Source organism: Pygocentrus nattereri, chromosome 24, assembly GCF_015220715.1.
Source record: "Pygocentrus nattereri isolate fPygNat1 chromosome 24, fPygNat1.pri, whole genome shotgun sequence".
NCBI lineage: Eukaryota > Metazoa > Chordata > Actinopteri > Characiformes > Serrasalmidae > Pygocentrus > Pygocentrus nattereri.
Genome location: NC_051234.1, coordinates 12,159,599 through 12,186,264, shown reverse-complemented (window position 1 = coordinate 12,186,264; position 26,666 = coordinate 12,159,599). Strand labels below are relative to the sequence as shown.

General features: G+C 41.0%; 2 protein-coding genes across 2 annotated transcripts; one reads left to right on the top strand and one right to left on the bottom strand.

The window, feature by feature from the left end:
• The first annotated feature begins 122 nt into the window (after positions 1-122).
• On the top strand, positions 123-13,373 carry LOC108431041 (sialic acid-binding Ig-like lectin 13). Its single transcript, XM_017703921.2, has 9 exons — positions 123-406; positions 2,244-2,606; positions 3,595-3,900; positions 4,624-4,899; positions 5,979-6,119; positions 6,268-6,423; positions 10,054-10,179; positions 12,355-12,425; positions 13,235-13,373. The coding sequence occupies exons 1-8, from the start codon at positions 292-294 to the stop codon at positions 12,396-12,398; spliced, it is 1,527 nt and encodes a 508-aa protein (XP_017559410.1). The 5' UTR covers positions 123-291; the 3' UTR covers positions 12,399-12,425; positions 13,235-13,373.
• On the bottom strand, positions 13,175-24,419 carry LOC108431040 (myelin-associated glycoprotein). The gene is made up of 8 exons (XM_017703920.2): positions 24,298-24,419; positions 22,705-23,061; positions 21,298-21,609; positions 19,438-19,701; positions 16,489-16,776; positions 14,728-14,830; positions 14,481-14,646; positions 13,175-13,865 (listed from the first exon to the last, which is right to left on the bottom strand). Exons 1-8 carry the CDS (start codon positions 24,323-24,325, stop codon positions 13,719-13,721), a joined length of 1,665 nt encoding a protein of 554 aa, XP_017559409.1. The 5' UTR covers positions 24,326-24,419; the 3' UTR covers positions 13,175-13,718.
• Positions 24,420-26,666: the final 2,247 nt, after the last annotated feature.

Below are 26,666 nucleotides of genomic sequence, written 5' to 3'. Positions count from 1 at the left end.
ATCTGATGGCACGTTTGCGCTGACTCTGCCTTTTCACTCTCTTTCTCTCTGTTCCCTTTTCCTCTATGACTGTCAGGCTTCCAGTGAAAGACACAGAGAGAGAGACTGTATATAAACAGTAAGGCAGGGTCTCCTGCCCATGATTCTTCTCTTAGCTCCCCAGCCAACACATTCAGACTCACACACACACACAGACACACACACAACTTTACAGGTACATTTAACTTCAGTGAATCCTCCTGTTTGAGCACCACTGAGCTCACCTGTCCTCAGGGTCTTCAGGTGACAAGGATGATGATGATGATGATGATGATGATGAAGATCTGGTCCAGCTGGGTTCCTCCACAGCATTTGGCGGCGATGGCGTTGTCATGCGGATCTGTGATCATCTTGCTCTGCGTGCGCGGTGAGTGGCTTTAGTTAAACCACTTTAATCACGTTAATGTACAGCTGCATGCAAAAGTTTGTGCACCCCGGGGCCCTAATGTTAACATTGGAACTTCAGGGGTTATTTAGTAAAGACAATGGTTAATATTTAGAACCATGAACACCTAAGAACCCCTTGCATGGTGAAACGGTTCTTCAGACTGATGGCGAATGTGTTTTACATGGATCTATGTAGCACTAAAAAGGGTTCTGCTGTTGTGACAATGTCAAGCTTGTGTACAATAGCAGAACCATTTTTGGTCTTACATAGAGCTCTTTTCCAAAAGGTTCCACATAAAAGCGTATACAACACATTCCCAGTCAATCTGAAGAACCGTTTCACCATGCAGAGAACTATTTAACCACGGAAGGGGTTCTTTGAGTGTTCACGATTACATATAGAACCGTTTTCTTTACTACAGAACCCCTGAAGAACCATCTTTGTAAAGAGTGATACAGAGACGCACCTCTACACAGTTTAATGCAGAATTACTGTTTATTTCCATCCATCCATCCAACCATTTTCTAAGCCGCTTCTCCGTCAGGGTCGCGGGGGGGTGCTGGAGCCTATCCCAGCAGTCTTCGGGCGGAAGGCAGGATACACCCTGGACAGGTCGCCAGACCATCGCAGGGCAGACAGACAGACACAGACTGTTTATTTATTAGGAAAAAATATAAATATAGAATATATAAAAGGTGGCCTAATGGTACAAATTTATAATTCAATTTCTATTTATTTCTCAGAAAATAAATAGGAATCCTAATGAAAAGTGCTGTATTTGGTCTCCATAGAGGACGTGTTCACTTATTTACACATGAAAAATCAACAAAATATGACATTTGATGTCGGATATTTTACATGACTGCGTCTTAGTTATATATAATGTAGAAATAGTATAATTAATTATGTCAAAACTCATTTTTAGACCTTTATATATATATATATATATATATATATATATATATATATATATATATAGATAGATAGATAGATAGATAGATAGATAGATAGATAGATAGATAGATAGATAGATATTTGTATACAATATTTATAGTATTTTATGAACAATAAACTGTAATTATGTTTAGTAATGTTTTATTTTTTGAGCAGTTCTCGAACAAGTAAACAGAATGTTCTGCAGACAATACAACAATCTGAGCTTGCATGAGATCATATACTGTACAACTAATGTGGCTACACTCTTAAAGATGGTTCAAGGGTTCTTTAGTAAAGGGAATGGTTCCATACTGAACCATGAGAACTATAAAGAACCATCTTACATGCTAAAATGGTTCTCTGCATGATGAGTAGGTTCTTCAGATCGATGGAGTTATGATTCTATGTGGTAGCTAGCACCAAAAGGGTTCTTATATTGTTACAAGCTGGAACCGTAACTATAGCAGAACCCTATTTTGGCATGTGTCTAAAGAACCATTGCTGGGCTTTGGAGGGAGCACTGAAAGGAGGGGCTATATTTGTTTTGGGGATGCGGCTTTGGGAGGAGCACTGAAAGGAGGGGCTATTTGTTTGGGGCAGGGCTTTGGAGAGAACGCTGAAGGGAGGGGCTGTGTTTGTTTGGGGGCGGGACTTTGGAGCGACCATTGAATGAAGTGTCTGTATTTTGTGGGCGGGGCATTGGACAGAACAATTAAGGAAGTGTGTGTATTTTGGAGGCAGGGCTTTGATGGGACCACTGAAGGGAAGGGCTGCATTTGTTTGGGGGTGGGGCTTTGGAGGGAACACTGAAGGGAGGGGCTGTATCACATCTCTAAGTTTGCCTGTAAATCACTTCTGGTTTCTCCTGTGTTGTGTGCAGATGTTTGTTGCAGTGACTGGTCGGCTAACGTTCCCTCCTCTGTCAGTGGCGTGTCTGGGCTCTGTGTCCACATTCCCTGCAGCTTCACCTACCCTGGAGCGAAAGCACCGGCTGATAAGTTGACAGGGATTTGGTTCCAGGGCAACATGGAGCTTCAGGTTTATAACAGCAAGCACTGGGAGCTGGTGGACGTCCTGTTTCTGAATAGAACCAGACTGCTGGGTTCTCTGGACAGGAATGACTGCTCCCTGAAGATCGGCCTGCTGGGGTCCAGGGACGCCCACAAGTACACATTCCGAATTGAGATAGAAGGCCGAGACCAATACACATACAAGGACCAGCCTGTCACCCTCAGTGTTAGCGGTCAGTTTACAGTTTTTCTACCCCGGAAAACGAGGATGTGTCGTGTTAAGTTGTAGTGCCCACAAAAACAATGAGCACAGCACTCAGTACCACTGTACACAGTACAGTACACAGTAGTAGTTCCCAGTGTCTTCAGTGTTTAGAGGGAACATTGAAAGGGGGGGCTGTACTTCTTTGGGGGAGAGCTATTGGGGGAACACTGGAGGGAGGGGTGCTTTGTTTGGGGGAGGGGCTTTGGAGGCAACACTGTATCAATGCTCAGTATGTGCTAAAATAGCATATAAATAAAATGTTCAGGCTATTTTCAAAATAAAAGATCCAAAAATGTGGTGTATACACTCTTAAGGATTCTTTAGCAAAGAAAGTGGTTCTACGTAGAACCCTGAACACTGAAAGAACCCTTTGCGTGATTAAAGAGTACTTCGCATAGTGAAATGGTTTGCCCAATTGATGGAGAATGTGTTGTATATGGTTCTACACAGCACCAGGGTTCTGCTGTTGTTACAATACAAGTTTGTAACAATAGAACAACTAGTTTTGGTGCTCCATTGAACCATTTTCAAAAAAAGTTCAATATAGAACCATACATTACACATTCTCCATCAATCTGAAGAGCCATTTCACCACACAGAGAACCATTTAATCATGCAGACGATTTATGCACTGGGTGGAACCATTTTGCTTTTGCTCAAGAACCCTCAGAGAAGCATCTTTTTAAAAAGGTGTCCTATAGGATATGCATACATTTAAGCTATAACTAGCTACATTGACACTATGTTACTTGGCACAACCAGTTAAACTCTAGTAGCTTGTAAATTTGAACGTAGCGGCAGTTTATGTTCAAACGAGGGAGCGATCGAGCTTGTGATGTAACTGGCTGCTGATTTATGTTTGTTTTGAGTGGACTGAATTGTACATTCAAGCATATTTGTGTTTTCCTGTCTTTTCTGCTCCTGTAAATTCTAAAATTGTCCTCTTCCTCTGACAGACAGTCCCCAGGCTCCCTCCATGCACTGTCCCGGGGTCCTGGCCGAGGGAGTTGCCGTCTCTCTGGTGTGTGCTGTGGTACACAACTGCCCCGACACGGCTCCTGTGCTCCGATGGAACCCCGTTAAGGCCGAGGAGGCAGTAACTCAGTCGCAGGGCTGGCGACGGGTTGAGCAGGGCTGGCAGGAGAGAGCGGTGCTGAATCTGCTACCCTCTGCTGGAACTCATGGAGAACTGCTGCGCTGCTCCGCGGTGTTCCCAAATGGGCTGATTCAGCACGGGCCCGAGTGCAGGCTGGTGGTCAACTGTACGTCAAACCAGAGCTGGACGATATGATGCCATTTATTGTTATCGTGATAAATTATGTCAAATTGTATCACAATTTGCTTTGAATGTTCATAAACATGAACATTGGCTGTACTTCTGGGTGGATAGCACATCCAGTCAGCAGTAGGGAAAAGTATACACTCTCTGTTTTAAGACAATTAAAAGCCTTTTTTGTCATAACAAGTTTCGGGACCAACCTTCATCAAGAAGTCAAAACAGATCTCATGGACAACCTGACTCTGTCCTAAGGGGATTCCACCAACAGTAATCTTCCATTTGAACTTGATTTTGTGGCCTAGAAAAGGGTGCAAACTTATAAACACTCCAGCAGCTGGTGCTGTTTTGGCCCAAACTATTAATTGTCCCCAACATCAGGTTGTTGCTGAGTTTTTAAAGGTGTAATAAGACTACGTCATGACAATAAAGGCTTTCAAGCTATTTTAAAAAAGAGACTGCATTAGAGTTTTCCTGTATTTTTGATGTGTAATATGAATCATTTTATTAAAATATCTTAACCGCGTATCATCGTTTTTTAAAAAAAGTCAGCACCTCCACAACCCAGGAAGATAAGTGGCTTAGAAGAGGAATGAATGAATTCTGTAATTAATCATAAACATTTCATCGCCCAGACCTGAGCTCATTTTCTCACTTACCGTAAACATTTCTAATCTTTATAATCTCTGTTTCACTTCTCCGCTTCCAGATGCTCCCAAAAACGTGGTGTTGAACATCCTGTCACCACTGGGCTCGGTTTCAGAAGGTGGCACTGTGAATCTGTCCTGCCAGGCAGACAGTCATCCAGTGCCACACCTGTTCTCCTGGTTCCAGGGTCCGGAGGGCAGGGAGCAGCTGGTGAAGGATCAGAGAGGGCAGGAACTCTCAGTGGAGAAGATAGCAAGGGATGCTGGCCCTTTCTGGTGTGAAGTGGAGAACTCTATGGGTTCTACTCGCTCTCAGATGCTCACACTGAATGTTCTATGTAAGCACACACACACACACACACACACATTTTCTAAGGCGCTTCTCCCTCAGGGTCGCAGGGTGGGGGCTGGGGTGGTGGTGCTGGAGTCTCTCCCAGCGGTCATTGGGAAGGCAGGATACACCCTGGACAGGTCGCCAGTCTATCGCAGGACAGACAGACATACACAATCACACGCACACCTAGGGCAATGTAGCATGTCCAGTTGGACAAATTGCATGTCTTTGGACCGTGGGAGGAAACCAGAGAACCCGGAGGAAACCCACACAGACACGGGGAGAAAAGCAAACTCCACACAGAGAGGACCCCCGCCGGGGAATCAAACCCAGGCCCCCCCTTGCTGTGAGGCAACGCTACCCACCGTGCCGCCCTTTAAACACTAAATATTTAGAAATAATGAACATTGTAGTAGAGCCGCCACAAAAGTCGGTCACTCATCAGTGACATTGATTATTGAAAAAATTGGATGTATTATAATTTATAATGTTCATATGATCCCTCACAGTTATTCTGACAGACTGTAATATACTACAGGAAGTATAGGGGGCAATATGGCTTCTACTGTTTCATTTAAAAAGCCTCTATAATGTTCATATGATCCACACAGTCATTCTGACACTGTAATTACACTACAGTGCAGGGGTGGTATGACTTTTACTGTTTACTGTTAGTGTTCTATAACATATAACATCTTAGTTGAATGAAAAGTCCTATTTTGAATGACTTAATCGTCATTTACTACCTTGCTACATTATGGTGCATAAACTTTTCATCAATGCTTAGTTAATCATTATTAATATATAAATTAAAAACATTTATAATCATTAACTGGGCCCCAATCATAAAGTTTATAATGTATTCATGAAAATATACCACACTACTTGTTGCAATTAAAGTAATGATTAAAGTCATGAAGTAAGTGGTTTGTAATTCAAAAGACAGCACTTATTTATGCACAAGAAACAATTGAATAAGTATTAGTTGGTGATTAGTTGGTGAAGTAATTATTTATAAGAACCTGTCATTAAAAACTGGCACTGTTAGTTTTGTTTGTGTTTCATTCTTTTTATTTTTTTCAGATGAGCCAAAGATCATGAAGGAAAGCTGGTGCTCAGTGACCTCTGATCAGGAGGCGAAGCTAAACTGTGAATGTGTCGCTTATGGCAACCCACTGCCCTCCATATACTGGACTGTCTTACATTCAGATGGGTCGATAATTGGTGAGAGTTACTTTCTCAATGTGGGCTGGTTCAGAGGATCAATGAGAAATAACTGTCTATTAAACAGATTTCCTGTAAATCTCTCCACAAACATACAGAACTGACTGAGACTCTTTAAGGTAAATAACGAGTCTGCATGTATTTGCAGGTCACATAAACGTATCTCAGTCAGGAGGACATAAATCTGTGGTGAACCTCAGCGCTTCACCATCGTGGAACCACACAACCACAGAGCTGGTCATACTGTGCGTGGCTGAAAACAGCTTGGCGTCTACCTCCAGGGCTTTCACACTGACCCGCAACAGTAAGCTTCAAATCTACTATTACCTACTGCAGATCTGATATTCTGTATGTGTTGATATTCTGTATGAGTTATCCAGACATCCTTTATATTTAGTGAATTTGGGATGGAGTTTGGGATGAGTTGGAGAGATGAAGCAACTGAACATGTTAGAGATGAGTTGGAGTGATGGAACTCCTCAGACCGCCTTTAGTATGAGTCTTCCATCCAATACCTTGAAAAGCTCCATCACTGGGGACAATATGGAGTGATGAAGCAACGCTGAAAATGTTTGGGATAAATTGGATACATGGAGCTTGAGTGAATATGTTTGGAATGAGTTGGAATGATGGAGCTCCGCTGAACATGTTTAGGATGAGTTGAAGTGATGAAGCTCCACTGAACATGTTTGGAATGAGTTGGAGTGATGGAGCTCTACTGAACATGTTTGGGATGATTTGGAGTCATGGAGCTTCACTGAACATGTTTGGGATGAGTTGGAGTGATGGAGCTCTACTGAACATGTTTGGAATGAGTTGGAATGATGGAGCTCCACTGGACATACTTGGGACAAGTTGGAATGATGGCGCTCCACTGTACATGTTTGGGATTAATTGGAATGATGGAGCACCACTGAAAATGTTTAGGATGAGTTGGAATGATGGAGCTCCACTGGACATGTTTAGATGAGTTGGAGTGATGGAGCTCCACTGAACATGTTTGGGACGAGTTGGAGTGATGAAGCTCTATTGAACATGTTTGGGATGAGTTGGAGTGTTGGAGTTCCACTGGACATGTTTGGGATGAATTGGAATGATAGAGCTCCACTGAACATGTTTGGAGTGAGTTGCAGTGATGGAGATCCACTGAACATGGTTGGGATGAATTGGAATGATGGAACTCGACTAAACATGTTTGGGATGAGTTGGAGAGATGGAGCACTACTGAACATGTTTGAAATGAATTGGACTGATGGAGCTCCACTGAACATGTTTGGGATGAGTTGGAGTGATGAAGCTCTATTGAACATGTTAGGGATGAGTTGGAGTGTTGGAGCTCCACTGGATATGTTTGGGATGAGTTGGAGTGATGGAGCTCCACTGGACATATTTGGGATGAATTATAATGATGGAGCTCCACTGAACATGTTTGGGATGAATTGGAATGATGGAGCTCCACTGGACATGTTTGGGGTGAATTGGAATGATGGAACTCGACTAAACATGTTTGGGATGAGTTGGAGTGTTGGAGTTCCACTGGACATATTTGGGATGAATTATAACGATGGAGCTCCACTGAACATGTTTGGGATGAATTGGAATGATGGAGCTCTATTGAACATGTTTGGGATGAGTTGGAGTGTTGGAGTTCCACTGGACATGTTTGGGATGAATTGGAGTGATAGTGCTCTACTGAACATGCTTGAAATGATTTGGTATGATGGAACTCGACTAAACATGTTTGGGATGAGTTGGAGTGATGGAGCTCCACTGGACATATTTGGGATGAATTATCATGATGGAGCTCCTCTGAACATGTTTGGGATGAATTGGAATGATGGAGCTCCACTGGACATGTTTGTGATGAGTTGGAGTGATGAAGCTCTATTGAACATGTTTGGGATGAGTTGGAATGATGGAGCTCTACTGAACATGTTTGGAATGAGTTGGAGTGATGGAGCTCCAATGAACATGTTTGGGATGATTTGGAGTGATGGAGGTCCACTGAACATGTTTGGACTGAGTTGGAGTGATGGAGCTCCACTAAACATGTTTGAGATGAGTTGGAGTGATGGAGCTCTACTGAACATGTTTGAAATCAGTTGGAATGATGGAGCTCCACTGAACATGTTTGGGATGAGTTAGAGTGATGAAGCTTCACTGAACATGTTTGGGATGTGTTGGAGAGATGGAGGTCCACTGAACATGTTTGGAATGAATTGGAGTGATGGAGCTCCACTGGACATATTTGGGATGAATTATAATGATGGAGCTCCTCTGAACTTGTTTGGGATGAATTGGAATGATGGAGCTCCACTGGACATGTTTGTGATACATTGGAGTAATGGAGGTCCACTGAACATGTTTGGAATGAATTTCAGTGATGGAGCTCGACTGAACATATTTGGGATGAGTTGGAGTGATGAAGCTCTATTGAACATGTTTGGGATGAGTTGGAATGATGGAGCTCTACTGAACATGTTTGGGATACGTTGGAGTGATGGAGGTCCACTGAACATGTTTGGAATGAATTTCAGTGATGGAGCTCGACTGAACATGTTTAGGATGAGTTGGAGTGATGAAGCTCCACTGAACATGTTTGGGATGAGTTGGAGTGATGGAGCTCCAGTGAACATGTTTGGGATGATTTGGAGTGATGGAGGTCCACTGAACATGTTTGGACTGAGTTGGAGTGATGGAGCTCTACTGAACATGTTTGAAATCAGTTGGAATGATGGAGCTCCACTGAACATGTTTGGGATGAGCTGGAGTGCTGGAGCTCCACCAAATATGTTTGGGATGATTTGGAGTGATAGACCTCGACTGAACATGTTTGGAATGAGTTGGAGTGATTCCATTAAACACATTTGGGATGAGCTGGCATCATGTATATGATCTAGAACTGATCTGACCTCACCAACGTTCATTTTTGCGTGTCTGAATACTTTTGGATATATAGTGTAGATTAGGATGGATGGTTTGAGGGAAACCCCTTTTAGCATAGCATAGAACTTTACAATATGTGGAGGGTCCTTAAACTTTAACTCCTACAGTTTGACAATGTCGTGCACAACATCACAGGACATCATGCATGAAAGAGTAAATCTTGGGAGTGCTGCATGCTGCATACATCACTTATGCAGCCATTTAAGTGCATCTAGGTCGATGTTTATATTTAGAATTAGACAGGACTCTTATTGTGGTAGCATTATCATTCCTCCTGAAGGCTTTGGTGAGGAGTGTGCTGACAAAACAAGCAGTTATTTATTTATAGTAATTATTCTTTTTTTAATTCTGTTGCATTACTTGTGGCTAAATTACTGTCATGCACTGCAAATAAATTGTGTCTTGTTAAGTGAAATGATCTAAAATCAAGTTGATATTGCTATTTCTATATCTTTTTCTCATTTTGCGATTGCTGTTAAGCTCACTAGAAAATTATTTAACTTGTTTCTAGACACTTTTTACTTGTTTTCAATGATTTTACTCAGTCATTTTTTCTCAATATACTGCCAGATAACTTGGTGTGACTTATTTTAAACATATTTCTTCCAACAAGCAAAGTTATCTGTCAAATAATTTGAGACAATTTGACTTAAAACAAGTACAAAAAAGGTTAAATCATCTTATAACAAGTGTACAACAGTCTTACAATGAGAAATATTAGACTAGATACATTGAATAGATTTAAGATAACTTCACTTGCCAAGATATAAGTTTGCATCACGCAGAGTCTTTTAACATCATAATCATTCTGATCTGATTTTGTAGGGCCTATGTTGGGCAATTAGACAGTGTCAGGTGGGTGAAACAGATGGAGATATTTGGACTTCTGATACACAGCATCACTCCAGAAGACTTTTATTTTGAAGGCACCTTTATTTTGAAGAGTAAAGCAGATGTTTCTTCTTTGTTTGTGTGTTAATGTTCTCAGCCACATCAGAAGCTTCACCTGTGTCCAGTCACAGAAGCTTGTGGTCAGTGTGGGGTCCTCTGATGTGTTTGGGTTTGACCGTCATGGTCGTATTCATCGGCTTTTGGGTGCGCTCCCGCAGAGCTGGTAAGTACCCTGTGTAAGAGCTGGAGTCAAACCATTAGAGGAGTTTATCACAATTAGTCTCAATACTGGGCAGCTAATCATGATGAATGGCTTTGTTTGAATATACCATAAAATAATTATTAAGCAGTGCATTTTGTTATAGATATGTGGGCTAAATAAACTTCATCAGAAAGTATTTATTACCTTCAATAACTTGTTTTTTTGAGGTTTTGAACACAAAACCTGAAGAGGAAGATCATGTGATTTTCATCACAGACTGAACACAAATTTTTATCAAAAAACATCCAGTGAGAGCAACAGTGTCTGCATGTTCCAACTAATGAGTGTATATATTATACATATCATATGGCATAATGCCCAGATAATGTTTGAAGTTGGTTATTCTTATTTTCACTGAGTTACAGTTCACTAAATTTCTTTGCCTCTCTGGAACTCTGCCGTGGACAAGCATCTCAGCAAGGCCGCCTAAGGTGCACCTAAGTCAGATACAAAATAAAAAGATTCCTGCATCCGTATCTCCGGTTCACTGAAGGCTATCAATGCAGTCCAGGGCTCGTTGGAAGCTGCAATCAAGATGCAGAATACATCGGGTCCTGGGGAGTCCGGTACCCCCTAAGTAATTTTGAACACTGAATGTTTGGGATGAGTTGGAGAGATGGAGCACTACTGAACATGTTTGAAATGAATTGGACTGATGGAGCTCCACTGAACATGTTTGTGATGAATTGGAGTGATGAAGCTCTATTGAACATGTTTGGGATGAGTTGGAGTGTTGGAGGCTATCAATGCAGTCCAGGGCTCGTTGGAAGCTCCAATCAAGATGCAGAATACATCGGGTCCTGGGGAGTCCGGTACCCCCTAAGTAATTTTTTGGACCACCAAATGTGTCAAAATCAAAATTCTGGGGGTCCCTGAAAATAAACTTATTATGACGTTATGCTGTAATGCAAAACAGATGCTCAAATCCAGACTCAATGAAGCTGATTATTAATCTGCTTCCCCCACAATCAGCTTCTGTCTCTGATGATCTTAACTAACTAGAGCTGCAGCACTGCTCTGCCTCAGGGTGGCTCTGGAGCAGACTGGTTCACCCAGTTGGTCCTCCATAGCTTAGAAACTGTAACTCTGCCCAGATTCCTCTGAGAAACTTTACAATGTGCTGCAGCAGATCTGTAAATCTGAAAACTCGCCCAGTTTCCCAAGAGTTTGGAGTGAAGACTGACTCTTCGTCATTTCTCACAATGAACACAGAAGAGGAGACAAGGAAGATCTCAGTTAATGTGAGGAAGAGCTCAGAACCTTTCTAGAACAGAGACTGTACAGAAGAACAGCTGATAAAACAAAGATTTTAGCAGCGCTATGGTGAGAGAGTTAGCTGGAGTAGCCACACAACATGGGAGCCTCCAAAAACCAAACAGTATTTCACACACAGCCCACAACCACAGATTCAGGCCACAAAGCCAAAAACAGCACTGAAAGTGAAAAGGGGGAACAGAAACACACACACATATAAAAAACACTGCACAAGACACTAAAAAGCTTACAATAATTCATTTTGACTAAGATTTTTCAGAAAAGTTTTAAATGAATCGTGAAATTTTAAATTTCACCAAAATTCTGTTCTGTTTGCTGTAATGGTGAAAGTAGCCAAACTTTCTTTAACAAAACTCTTAAACTTAAAGCACTGAAGTACAACAACACATCACTGTCTGATCCCAATTACAAACACAGTGCCCACTGGTGGTGCTTTAAATAAACATTCCAGACAAACCCAGTGGAATTTGTACCATTTATAGGTACAATTCAGTGTGATGTAATATAGTATATAAATATGCCTGCATGAGCTTTTTACACAGAGACAAATAAAACCACACCAAGCTTTTTAATGTTTGAAAATGGCCTGAAAATTAGATTTGGTCAAAATATTTGTGCACACTGGAATTGTATTATAGTCTAATCAATTAAGCCACGTTTTCTCTGTAAATTTTAAAAGATTTTGGAAACTCCTGTTCTTTGAATTTATGCACGTGGATCATTGTATATCTAATCTCACAAATGTCTCCTGATTAATAATTGAAGAGTGGACACTGTACAGAGAAAGGATCTTTAAACACAGTAATGTAAATGACTGAAGGTCCAGTTATAAAAAATAAACTGTTGTTCTTGTTTGATTAGCGTGTCTGATGAAAATGGAGCCAATTCAGCCTGAGATGCTCTAAACTTCACTGTTGTGACCTGTTTGCACTGTGAGTACACAAACAGAATTAATATATTTAAAACTCAGTTTTAGTGATTCATAAACAGAAGTATGTCTGTATTATGTCTAACATTTGTGCATAAAAATGAAAATTGACATTGGCCAAAATGTAACAGTGCTTAGAGACTTAAATATGTAAATTTAATGATTAGTTATTAATGAGAATGTCAGTCTGATGTTATGATGTGTTTTTACAAAGCAACTGTGATATTTGAACACGCAAATACACCCATCAGGCATAACATTATGACCACCTCCTTGTTTCTACACTCATTGTCCATTTTATCAGCTCCACTTACTATATAGGTTCACTTTGTAGTTCTACAGTTACAGACTGTAGTCCATCTGTTTCTCTGCATACTTTGTTAGCCCCCTTTTACCCTCTGCTTCAGTGGTCTGAATGGACCTTCAGAGGTGTTTAAAAACTCCAGCAGCCCTGCTGTGTCTGATCCACTCGTACTAGCGCAACACACACTAAAACACCACCACCACGTCAGTGTTACTGCAGTACTGAGAATGATCCACCCACCAAATAGTACCTGCTCTGTGAGGGTCCAAGGGGGCAAACAGATGGACAAACAGATGGTCTGTAACTGTAGAACTACAAAATGCACCTATGTAGTAAGTGGAGCTGATAAAATGGACAATGAGTGTAGAAACAAGGCGGTGGTCATAATGTTATGCCTGATCAGTGTATATCAGAATACAACAGCACTCCAAATATAATAAATGCACATATTTTGTGTTTTCTGCATTTTTTATTGCACTTTATGATGTGGCAATAATTGTTTGTTACAGGAAACTCATCATAAGTTGCAACATAATGCCGACTGCTGCAGACAGAAGAATGTAATTATAAAAGAATTCTTTTATGCAAATTACACAAACAAAATGTAATTGAGCAATTTGAACTAACTGTTTCTACCTTTTCTCTCTTTTTGTAACATGAATAACACTGTTTGGAGACATTCTTTAAAAAATATAAAATAAAAACATTGATAATAATACAAAGTGTGTTTTTTTTCCAGTGTGATGAAATGTGAGATATGCTGTAAACATTGAAGCCATCCGAACACAGTCAATCAGCAAAGACATCTCTAGTTTTAGCACTGGAGCTACAAGGCTAATGTAGCTAACAAGTAATAGAATGCCCCACCAATTAGTGCTGTGCTGACTTCAGGCCTACATTGTCACTCTCTCTCAGAGACCCCTCTGTCTCAGCTGTCTTGGCTGATTGAGTTCATTCAGGGTGAGGGCTGTACATTAGATCAGATGGTTGTGTTCAGATGACCTCCACGTAGATGGCCGTGTCTGGATCGGTGATCTCAGGTGTGCGAATGTCTCTCACTCTCTGATCCACAGCATGGTCTCGGCCTCTCTCTCTCTGGGCTTTCAGTCTGCGGGCTCCTCTCCTCTGTCTCTTATAGGTCTGAAAGTGAAAGAGAGGCAGGTACTTCAGCCAGATGTGGGAACAAGTCACTCAGACCAGAGTGACTTTAGTTTGCACTAAAGTGTGTAGTGTTACTGTGGAAATGGGTGTAGTTAAATAATGGAAATGATTGTAGTGTAACCATAGAAAAGGGTGTAGTGTAGTGTAACCATGGAAATGGGTAGGATGTACCCATGTCAATGATGTAGAGTCACCATGGAAATGGGTATGATGTAACCATGGAAATTAGTGTAACCTTGGAGATAAGTGTAGCATAACAATGGAAATGAGTGTAGGATAACTGTGGAAATGAGTGTAGTGTACTTATCGAAGTAGGTGTAGTGTTACTTTTGAAATAAGTGTAGTGAAACCCCTGGAAATGGGTAGGATGTAACCATGTAAATGATATAGAGTAACCATGGAAATGGGTGTGATGTAACCATAGAGATAAGTGTAGTGTAGCCATGGAAATGTGTGTAGCATAATCATGGAAGTGGGTGTAGTGTATGCAAATGCAAATGGGCTTGGCACAACAATGTAAATTTATAAAATGTAATTAATAAATGTAAATTTATCAATTTAAAAAATATTTTCCCAATGTGAGCATTTGCATACCTGTTTGGTGCGGACGAAGCAAGGTGTGCAGTTCTGGTAAATGAGCTGGTAGCTGCCGTTGGTGTAGATGTTTGTGACCTCAGCGCAGTTGATGTAGAGCGGCAGGCGGTCCTGATAAACACTGTCCTCAAACACGGGGGGCCTGCAGCTCATCAGCCGCCGCCGTCTAACAAGATTAGGAGAAGTCAGAAATGGTCAGGATAACGTTTCTGTAGCAGCAGAGTGATCAGACTAGAGGAGCTCTTACCTTCCTGCTCTTCTGCAGTGGCACAGCAGCAGAACCAAGAGGAGGAGAAGGAGGAGGAAGAGGAAGACTACACACACCGCAGACATCAGCGTCCACAGACTGCCTACAGGACACATACATGTACACGATACATTCAGGCAAAGCGCTACTATGATAAATCACAACAAATCTGTAGTCAAAATGGACTGTAAAAATGATTGACAGTCACAGCTGGGCTACTTCTTCCATCACTCAACAAAACTCCTCAGGACAGTCTTAACAGTGGCAGTAGTGAATTAGTCAGAATTATTAGAGAGGTTCACAAGTGTTATTGGGAAGGTTCGAAATCAGATGCAGTTTTCATTTTACATCTTCAAGGGTGAATATTCCGTGGTTCCTCACAAAACACTGACATTGGGCTGTATTTCAGGGGTTGGTCTAGAACCCTTAGTTCCAGTGAAGGGAAATCTTAATGCTTCAGGAGAACAAGACATTTTGGACAATTGTACACTTCTAACTTTGTGGGAACAGTTTGGGGAAGAACCTTTACTGCTCCAGCCTGACTGAGCCTCAGTGCACAAAGCAGCTCCATAAAGTCATGGCTGGGTGAGTTTGGTGTGGAAGAACTTGACTGGCCCTCACAGAGTTCTGACCTCAACCCCATCCAACATTTGGGATGATGTAGAACAGAAACTGTGAGCCAGACCCTCTCGTCCAACACAAGTGTCTGACCTCACACTTCTTCTTAATGAATGGGTAGAAATTCCCACAGACACTCTCCAAAATCTTGTAGAGAGATTCCCAGAAGAGTGGAAGCTATTACTGCTGCAAAGGGGGGACCAACTCCATATTAATACGTATGAATTTAGAATGGGATTCATAAAAGCTCCCACAGGTGTGATGTGGAGGTGTCCCAATACTTTTGTCTATATTTAATCTATAGAACAAATAAATCATGCTCAGTGTGTAAACGCCTTTACAGCTCAATGACATAAGTAATAAAATCTAGAGGAAAAACTTTGCTGGCTACTGAGCTGAACCCTGGCTTTCTGTATTTGTAAGCACTCATTTTAACATGATTACAATGACATTAAATAACTTTAGAAAACAATGCTGACATCAGTTAGCTAATTATGTTAGCTTTTCTTTGATTCAGCTGGTATATTTGGTCAGAATGAAGAGGATTATACAACGCTTATGCCTGGGAACAAAACATTCAAAATGAACATGATTTATATTTATCTTTATATTAATATTCATCTTTACATGGAGTTTTAACTACTGTATTATGCAAGAGTTAGTTCCAGCCACGCAAGCTGATTGGTTGAGAAGCGTTCTAACTGTGCTGTTATTTCACTATAACATCACGGCTTTTTCACAAACACTGTATCACTGCACTGAGATGCCGTTGCTAAGGAATGACTTTGACAGCTGTAGGAGACGCTCAAGCACGCTTTTAGTTCTTACTTTGCCACAAACAGAAAATGGACAATTTTAAGATCACATTTGACCGACAGCCAATTTGACTCTAAAGTTGATACTACACTAAATTTACATTGTATAAAAACAATACAACACTTGAGGAGTGTGTTATCACCCATATTTATTTTGTTATAGTACCCTCTCGGGTTCTACTTCTTAAATATTTACTGTTATTTTACTTCCACTTCCATCTCACTGCAGGTCTGTTTAGATGAATTCTCAGTCATAATCATGCAAACACTCAAATAAACACTATTATAAGTGAGTTTGTTCAGACAAACACTCAGAGCTCAGACCCACCTTCCCCCGCCTGCAGCAGCGTGTGCGAGTCATTTCCGATGCTGTTGAAGGCGTAGCAGATGACAGTGAGGGGTACGAGCATCGGACCCTGGAGGGTTTCCTGCAGGGTGTGTGTGGAGTAAGTGTGTGCAGTGTGTGTGGACGAGGTGTTGTAGTCCTGCGGCGGGACGCTGCCGTTGACGCTCCAGGTGACGGCGGGACGGGGGTTGGAGTCCACAGTACACCTGCAGACCATCAGAAAACCGTCCCACTCACACGAGGAGGAGTGTTCCAGGATGGCAGGAGAGTCTGAGGATACACATATTCACAAATACTCATCAACAAGAGCCGCTATGGACTAAACAGTGGTCAGAAGGAATCTACATCTCCCAGCAACAGATTTCAAGTAAAACGAGAACCCATATCTTAGCATATCTTCCATGTTCTCTAAGAAGCAGCAGGTGCATCGTTCAAAACCATGGTCATGGCCCAAATGTTAAAAAGAGCCATTTTGTTCTTTCAACAAAATCAAACCACTTTGGGAGCCACAAAATTTTACGGCCATTTTACCTTCTTGGCTGTAAAAATGTCTCAGTACGTGCTGATGTACTAGTATATGCTAAAAATATAATATAGAATGCAGAACCATTTGTCACTGTGTTTGCACATTGTGAAATTAGACCTCTGCATTTAACCCATCCATGCAGTGAAACACCAACATACATGCACATTAGTGAACATACACACTAGGGGGCAGTGAGCACACTTGCCCGGAGCAGTGTGCAGCCCTATCCATGGCACCTGGGGAGCAATTGGGGGTTAGGTGCCTTACTCAAGGGCACTTCAGTCACAGACTGTCAGCTGAGGGGATTGAACCGTCAATCTTCCGGTCACAGGGCTGATTCCCTAACCTCCAGCTCACGACTGCCCCTGAATAAATATCAACAAATATAAACAGAAACACAGACTTACTTTGCTCCGCTTTAAGCTTTAGCTCAGCTATCGCCACTTTTCTCGGCAGGTAACTTTTCCTCAAAAGTAGAAGTCTCTCAACATTACATTTTTTTACAAGGCTGAAGTCGCATTTCATTCGCCAGCTTCCACCATAAATTGTGACTGAGGTGCCAAATTGTAACTACTGCACTTTTTAGGGTGGAACAGGACAATTTCAACAAGAAGCTGAGAATGAAAAACTGACTTGAGCTTCACGACTTTTTAGTGTTTCAGTTTTTCGTTGCAGATTAAACGTATCAGGAAACCAGCTGGAGTGATTATAAACACAAATCAGTCCATTTATCTCCAAATTTTCCATGTTTGTCTTAAATCTCTCTCTTTGCCGTTTCGTTAGCTACTAGCTGGGCGAGACTGTTGTCTGTGTTGCTATGGTGACCACTGATCTTCAGGGTTAAACAGTGTTGAACGATCAGCAGAGCTTTATTTTACTGTAAATGAGGATTGTTTTATTTTTACCTACATATCTAATTCATCTGTGGAGCCACAACAGGGCAGTAAAAGAGTCACATGTTGCTGACTGCTGTATTAGATAAACGCTCTGGTTATATCACGCACGTAAAATGTCAGATTCCAGAAAGAACAGTCCAGTTCCTAGGTTCCTTGGCACAGTCGGAACCCATTATGACAGGAAATCACCAACCTTTCACCCTGATGATCAGTGCAGACTGCTAGTCACCATAGCAACACACACAATGCCTAGCTAGTAACCAACAAAAAAAGGCAAAGAGAAGATTTAAGATGAGCATCGATAAGTTAGAGACAAATGGTTTTATGTGCAAAAAAGTTGCAAAGCCAAAGCGTCTTATTTAAATTTTGCTGTTCTACCTTAAATGATGCAGCAGTTATTCAAACAAGAAGCTGGTGAATGAGAAGTGACTTCCCCCTCATAAAAAGTCGAACGGTGAGAGACATTTTACAAGAAACTGTTCTACTTTTGAGGAAAGTAAATACAAGAAAAGCGGCTACAGCTGAGCTAAAGCTTAAAGCAGTGCAAAGTAAGTCTGTGTTTTGTTTATCTAATTTTTTGTCTATTCTAGAACATCAGCATATACTGAGACATACAAACCAAGATAGTAAAAGATGGTAAAATGTTACTCCAATGACATGGGCACAAAATGTTGCGGCTGCCAAGGTGGCTTGATTAATGCTGAAATAGGACAAAAACATTTGGCTTGCTGACCTCTGACCTAAGGCATTCAGTTTTAGATGTTTTTAGATGGTCACTGGAATTCAATAAATTTGACAAAAACACAATATTCTCAATGCTTATTGCTAGGCCGAGCTTGGTGATGGAACAACACCAGCACACTGTTACATTTACTGCTGAAAATTCCCCTCCCTGCCTGCAGAGGTCACCATCACCTGAACACTAGCCTAGACCTGAACCTGAGTTTAATCAGAGGACATTCTGTACAATATTTAAGCTCTGAGCTCTTAGCCACATGTTGTGAAGTCTTGTTTGGTGATCCTGTTTGCAATTCTGAGCAGGTCATGTTCTGTTGTTTTGGTATTTGCCTTTTCATTCTTGTTTGTCATTTATTGAACTTGCTCCTGTCTCCTACGTTATGTGAAGACCCGGGTTACACACACATTGCCTATTTTTGATAACATCTTGGACAACAATGAAACTCAGAAAGGGTCTCCTTGAACCTGTTTTGTTCAGAAGGAAAGATGCCTGTGCTGCCAGAGTAAGATCTTTGCCCAACTATTAAGGCGGTCCTGACTTCTGGACCCTCAATAATATCAAAAGTATATGGTAGATATTAGAGTAAATATCTGTCAGAATGACCATGTATATCATAAGAACATTTTGTTTTAAGTATGTGATGCATCAACCTTTTTCCAGAAGGAACATCTTTAACAACTAATCAACCTATCATTGCAGCCCAAGTGTAGACAACACTGTGTATTCCTTATGCAGACAGTCAGAAGGTACTGCATGTACTTATCACTCACACTGGACGTTGAGGTTGGTTAGAGGACTGCTGGCCTGGCCAAGGGCATTCCTTGCACTGCACTGGACCATCGTGTCCCGGGTGATGTTATAGATGCGGATGGTGGATGAGCGGCTGGACTGTTTGTGAGTAATGCCTGACTGTGTGTAAGTCCAGTGGTACTCAGAGACTGGTGGGTCAGCCTTGCATACACAGGCCAGCTGGGCGCTGCCCCCCTCCCTCACTACCACAGTGTGGACCTCCACAGACACATCTTTTGGTGGAACTGGAACAGAAAAAACATGAACCATGTTTTGCTCTTTTTCATCTCTCAACACTGAATTAAGCCGTTAAGAATACCTGGTACAGGTGGACTGAGACTAGAGCAAGAGGACCATCTGGTGGGAAACACTGTTCAAGTGTGAGGTCAAATTTACCGAAGCAGGAATTTTCAAACCTGCAGTTTCCACCTTGCTAGGCATCTGCCTTTGAAATCCATGTCACCAGCATAGCTATGTAGTTACTGATGCCTACGTTGTTACTATGGTAACCCGTGCAGATAGATTGGTAATGACTGGACACACAAATCTGATCTGATTCTGGGGCCGGATTCACGAAAGTGTTCCTAAGGAAAACTTAGGAAGGATCTTAAGACATACACTAAGAAGTTTGTGAAAAAGTTTTGAAATGCAGTTCTAATAAAACATTTAAGTTCTCAAATATTCCCTTAAGAAAGTCTTGTTTTCTTAAGAAAATTGTAATTGTTTTTGGACGTAGGCTATAGGTTGTCATATAACTATGTTAGGATGTTATGTAGATTATCAAAATCTTATTATATTTTATAGATTACCAGATTTTTAAAGTTTATTTTATCAATTAGACACTGGTTAGAAGTTACTGTTTAAGAGGTTTACCATCGGTTTGTGCAGTCTAAGACCCGTGTCAGGCCAGATCAGGCCCGCGACACAATCCGATCCAGCCTGCAAAAGTATTTTAATTTCCTGTTCATATTAACCTGTTTCACACTGGGCTGCACTACAGCCCCCAGCATGCACTGCAATGTAATGTGCACTCTGTTCTCTTCTACACCAACAACAGTCTATAAGACGGCGGTTACACCTCAATTCTACACGGTTCTACACAATTCCACACCTGTCATATTATCTAACACACCAGCTGCATTAAAAGCAAACGTCAGCACAGCAGCTCAGAAACTGAGCCCAAGTCTTAATGAACATGCAGCAAAGAAAGGACATCAGGAGTTTAGTTCAAGCAGGCAGGTAGGTTTAACAGACTGAACTCCCAGGGACGTTTACATTTAGAATATTTCAAGTCTTTAGGTAATATTTCAAGGTCTTCTACATGTGTCTGTAATTTATTGTTGACGTTTTTGCGAGAGGAGTTTAAGAAAGAGAGGAGTTTTTAAGAGTGGAGTGAAGAAAGAAATGAAGAAAATTCTGAGGAAGTGTTTTGAAGAAGAATAACTTCTTTCTTGATGCACTTTTGTAAATCCAGTCCTGGATTTGGGAAAAAACTCCAGTTTGCTTGCAGTCTGAACATCCCGCCAGAGCTGTGTTGCTCCTCTAAGGCACCTTAATAACTTCATGATTATGCATGTATTGTATTATTTTGGGAATGATAAATAAAATATTTTGACAATTTTAAGGCCGTTGCACCCTTAATGCATATGAATAAACATGAAAGTATGAAATGTTCAGTAAAAACAAAATTATGCACTTGGATGAAACTTTTTTGGAGTTCTGCCCTGTCATTCATGCTGCAGATGAATGTAAATGACTAAGACATCATTTTGTCTAAAAAAGTGAATTTCTGACATCAAACCTGCTGCATTTAATAAAGTGTGATGTGTAAACAGACTCACAGTTGACGTGGAGCTCAGTGGTAGCGGTGGTCTTCCTGCTTCCCGAGTAAAGGGCTTCACACCTGAGCCGAGGTTTCACCAGGTAAGAGGGGGTGAAGGAAAGGGATGACACCAGCAGGGACATCTGACCTTTGATCTTCACTGTGTCCATCACTCCATACACACTGCTGCCTTCCTTGCCACCCCTCTCCCACACCCACTGCAGCCGGGGGAGCTGGGAGGGGCAGCTGATCGGAACAGAGCAGTTTACCACTGCCACCTGCCCCACCGTTACTGCCGCAGGGGCAGAGATGACTGGACGCTCAGGGAAGTCTGCAGGAAGAGGAAAACATTGTCTGAGTTTAATCTCAAGTCTCTGAGGAGACTCATGATGGCCAGTCATGTTTCATGTAAAAACTTAAAGGGCCGTCCATGTTTCACAGGAAAAATGAAGGGCCTGTCATGTTCTATAAGAAACTTAAGGGCCATTGATGTTTCACAGGAAAAATGAAGGGCCTGTCATGTATCAGAGGAAAAAATAATGGCCAATCATGTATCACAGGAAAAATTAAGGGCCAATCATGAATCACAGGAAAAATTAAGGGCCAGTCATGAATCACAGGAAAAATTAAGGGCCAATCATGAATCACAGGAAAAATTAAAGGCCAGTCATGAATCACAGGAAAAATTAAGGGCCAATCATGTATTACAGGAAAAATTAAGGGCCAATCATGAATCCAGGAAAAAATTAAGGGCCAATCATGAATTACAGGAAAAATTAAGGGCCAATCATGAATCACAGGAAAAATTTAGGGCCAATCATGTATCACAGGAAAAATGAAGGGCCAATCATAAATCACAGGAAAAATGAAGGGCCAATCATGTATCACAGGAAAAATGAAGGGCCAATCATGTATCACAGGAAGAATTAAGGGCCAATCATGTATCAGAGGAAACATTAAGGGCCAATCATGAATGACAGGTAAAATTAAGGGCCAATCATGAATCCAGGAAAAAATTAAGGGCCAATCATGAATTACAGGAAAAATTAAGAGCCAATCATGTATCGTAGCAAAAACTAACGGCCAGTCATGAACCACAGGAAAAATGTACAAATCACCTATCTGAAGAAAAACAAGGGCCAATTATGTTTCACAGAAAAAAAGTAAGGGCCAAATATATTCCACTTAAAAAATAAGGGCTAATTGTATGTTCCATAGGAAAAAGTTAGGGTGAATCATATTTCACAGGAAAAATAAAGAGCCAATCATATTTCACAGGAAAAATTAAGGGCCAATCATGTATCACAGAAAAAAACTGAAGGCCAATCACGTTTCACAGGAATGTTTAAGTACAAATCATTTTTTACAGGAAAAATAAGGGGTCAATCATGAATTGTGTGTGAATTAGAGAGATAAAGTAACTCACAGGTGATGGTCAGTTTGGTGCTCCTGGTACTCCCCCATGATCCTCTCTTCTCCCTTAGCTGAATCTCGTATGTGGTGGGGTCTGCTGAGCTAATGTTAGCGATGGTCAGCGAGCAGTCGCCAGAGCTCAGGTCTCCAGCCAGAGCCACTCGGGTTTTAAGCTCCCTCTGACTCCTGCTGACAGGTTCTGTGGGGTTGCTGTTGAAGGCCGTTGACATCAGTAAGGTGGAACGAACCCTCAGCCTGACCTCTAATCCCAGGGTGGGGGAAGAAGAGCATGGCAGCAGAGCACATGACCCAGCCAGAGCAAACACCTTGTCTGGCATGGAGGGGGGCGGAGCACCACTACACACACACACTAACACACACAAACACACAGAGCAGGTTAGACTTGCAGTGTGGACAGATACAGTGTGATAGGATGCAATATGATCAGATACAATGTGATCAGATCCAACGTGATCAGATACAGTGTGATCAAATACAGCGCGATCAGATACAGTGTGATCAGATACAACATGATCAGATAAAGTGTAGACAGATACAGTGGGATGAAATACTGTGTGATGAAATACTGTGTGAACAGATACTGTGTGATGAGATACAGTGTGGTCAGATACAGTGTGGACAGATATAATATGGACAGATACAATGTGTTGATATACAGCGTGATCAGATACAGTGTAGACAAATGCAGTGTGACAAGAAACAGTGTGATCAGATACACTATGAACAGATACAGTGTGGACAGATATAGAGTGATCAGATACAGTGTGGACAGACACAGTGTTATGAGATACCATGAAGCTAGATATAATGTGGACAAATACAGTGTGATCAGATACAGATACAATGTGATAAGATACAGTGTAGATGGATACAGTGTGATCAGATATAGTGTGGACTGACATAGTGTGATCGGATACATTTTGATGAGGTAAGTAGACAGGCAGACAGACAGAAAGATAGACAGACAGATAGACAGGAAGACAGAGAGACAGGCAGATAGATAGATAGACAGACAGACAGATAGACAGATTTTAACTGAACTGCTAAAATAGCCACAGACTGTTAAATAATGGGCAGATCAGCAGATGAGAAGTGGAATCTCAGCATGTATGAGACACTATGACGAAGGTGTTTCACAACACTTAAATCAGGAACAAAGGGGACAAAACGACTGCCCAGCGCACATGGTCTCTGTCTCCTGACCATCCAACAGACAAACCAAGTATTTGTGGTGAGAACTTAATATCAGTAAACAACAGAATCACCAATAACAATACATTGGGTTATAGTTAACTTTACACATTTTTGCATCAGAGTAAAATATTCATTGGAATTATAAATCAGAAAGTAATATTAGGACGGCTTTATTGTAGCAGGTGTGACTTTGTTATTATTTCATATTTAAATATTTATTAGTTTAATGAAACTTTATGACCATCAGTTAGCATCATCTTTAGAAACCACATCTATTAGAGATATGGAACATCTCCAGGTGAGTGAAGAGAAGATGAGGTGATCCAAGAGTTCACCGGTGGAGAATATTATATTATTTATTAGCTGCTGACAGAATGCAGAGTGGACTTACCGAACACCACAGCAGAGATGAGCTTCATGCTGAGCTTTGTTCGTGTCTGCGCGTGAGATGCAGGGATTCAGTGACCTAAACACATGCTCGGTAATGGAAGATCCCCCCACCGCCAACCAAAGAGGAACTGAGTTTAAAAGCTTGGCTAGTTTCCTCTGTCTGATTCATCCCACCCCCACAATTCCCCTCAAGTCCCTCCATAGCATCAGTGGCTGAATTCACATTATAATCATACAGTCATTTTGGATCGCTGTCCACTTTATACGAAAACCATTACTTTGTGCTTTCACTTAGGACCCTCACAATTATTACATAATTACACCTTATCACAGTTATATGAACTGAATGTGATTACTTTTTCACAGCAAAACCTGTGAAAGCTGCAGCAAAGCAGGATTTCTCAGTTTAGCCAGATAAGCCTGTCCAATAAGAAAAGAGCCGAGGGACATTCCTACTGGACAATTCCCAACTTTGGGCTTAAGTTATTCATGTTGGGGGGGGAGTGTTATTATTTTATAGGGTCCAAAACTAAAATTACTGTGTTTTTTTTAACTAAAAAGAGTTTGATATGGGACATAAATGTTGTGAAAGTTTTAAAACATACCATTCACTCTCACTCCATGCAGTCCATATATGGAAAATATACTGCAAAAAAAGCCCATTTTCATGGGCCACCAATCACAACAGAGATCATTTACATATATGAATCTTAAAGGAACCAAAACAGTTTTTGCTTTGAAAAACAACACCAATGTCATAAATGGACCAGAGGGGAAACATAATATGCAAAAATAATGTAGGATATGAGCTCTTTAAATATTATGTAATTATATTACATTTATTTAATAAGTAAGTAAGTGATACTTTTTTGATCCCACAACTGGGGAAATTCTACCTCCAGATTTAACCCATCTGTGAAGTGAAACACCACATACACACTAGAGGGCAGTGAGCACTATATATATATTTTATATATACTATATATATATATAAAATCATATATTCAAGGGATATTTATTTATCTAATTTTTGCATCTGTAGTAGACTGTCCTCTCTTGGATCTGCCACAAAAAGGGCCCCCCAAAGCAGGACCCCTGGATGCTGTCCCCACTGGCTTGGTCAGTAATCCATTCCAGTATTTCTCAGCACACAAGAGACACTTACATGAAACTGGGCTTTTACAGATGATCTACAGTCTCTGGCTGTAAGCCAGCAAGGTGGAGCTACAGAGGAGGTGTTTCTGATAAACTGGCCAGGTTCTAATAAGGTGACCCAGTCCTGCACTCTACTAAATGCAGACCCGGTCAGAGTGTGTTGTGTAAGACTGCATGTGAGTGCGTATGAATCAGCCTCATGAGCATCATGCCTTCACTCAGTTCCTCTAAACCCCTTGGCTAGTTCCCCTCTAACGCTGTACCGTTGTTAAAGAGGCTCATCATGGAAAATTAACTTTTTTTAGAACTTAGATTGCTTAAAGAGTTCTCTGCAGGGTGAAATGGTTCTTTAGATTGATGGAGAATGTCCTGGATATGTTTCTATATAGAACCTTTTTGAAAAGGGTAGCAAAAAAGTAGCAAAAAAGGTTCTTCTATCTTTACAAGCTTGTCATCATAACAAGAGAAGAACCATTAATGGCACTAATGAGTTTTCAACCCTTTTAAAAAAGGCTCTATATAGAACCATATACAGCACATTCTCTATCAATCTGAAGAACCATTCGTTAAAGAGCCCATTTTAATGGATGATGTTTTTGTTTGTTTTTTTTTTTTTTAAAGTTCTATATAGAGTCATGAACAATTAAGGAACCATTTGCATGCTTAAATGGTTTTGTGCAAAGTGAAATGGTTCTTGTATGAGGTTCTGTATAGCACCAAAAAGGGTTCTACTATTGTTACAAGCTTGACATCATAATAATAGAAGAACCCTATGTAGAACCTATGTAGATTTTATGTAGAACTGTCAAGTGAAAGAAACAATTCACCATGCAAAGCACCATTTAAGCATGCAAATTATTTCAAAGTTCATAGTTCTATGTAGAACTATGGTCTTCACTAAAGAATCCTATGCAAGCATTATTAAAACCTGCCAGTCTATATAGCCCAAATATGGAAACTAATCTGCAAAAGGAGCCCATTTTAATTGTTTTTGTGATGTCACAAACATCCTCACATTTACAAATACCCATTCAGCATACAACAGTTTAGCCCCGCCCACTCATGGTGAAGTTATGGTGGGTTTCAGCCTGGATTGCTTTTTTGAATGAGGCACAATAGAGGACAGCCAATCAGAACAGAACTAGTTTGCATGTGTTAATTCTAAGGGGAAAAATAGTCACATAACATGAATGTATTATGAATTATGACTACTTT

What these genes read in the sequence shown, in the direction of transcription:
- LOC108431041 (XM_017703921.2), top strand. Translation starts at nt 292, where the DNA reads ATGATGATGATGATGATGATGATGATGAAGATCTGGTCCAGCTGGGTT. An exon ending in TGTCACCCTCAGTGTTAGCG is followed by an intron (nt 2,607 to 3,594) that starts GTCAGTTTACAG and finishes TTCCTCTGACAG; the next exon opens with ACAGTCCCCAGGCTCCCTCC. An exon ending in GTGCAGGCTGGTGGTCAACT is followed by an intron (nt 3,901 to 4,623) that starts GTACGTCAAACC and finishes CTCCGCTTCCAG; the next exon opens with ATGCTCCCAAAAACGTGGTG.
- LOC108431040 (XM_017703920.2), bottom strand. Translation starts at nt 24,325, where the DNA reads ATGAAGCTCATCTCTGCTGTGGTGTTCG. An exon ending in CATCTCTGCTGTGGTGTTCG is followed by an intron (nt 23,062 to 24,297) that starts GTAAGTCCACTC and finishes TGTGTGTGTTAG; the next exon opens with TGTGTGTGTGTAGTGGTGCT. An exon ending in CACTGCAGAAGAGCAGGAAG is followed by an intron (nt 14,647 to 14,727) that starts GTAAGAGCTCCT and finishes TAATCTTGTTAG; the next exon opens with ACGGCGGCGGCTGATGAGCT.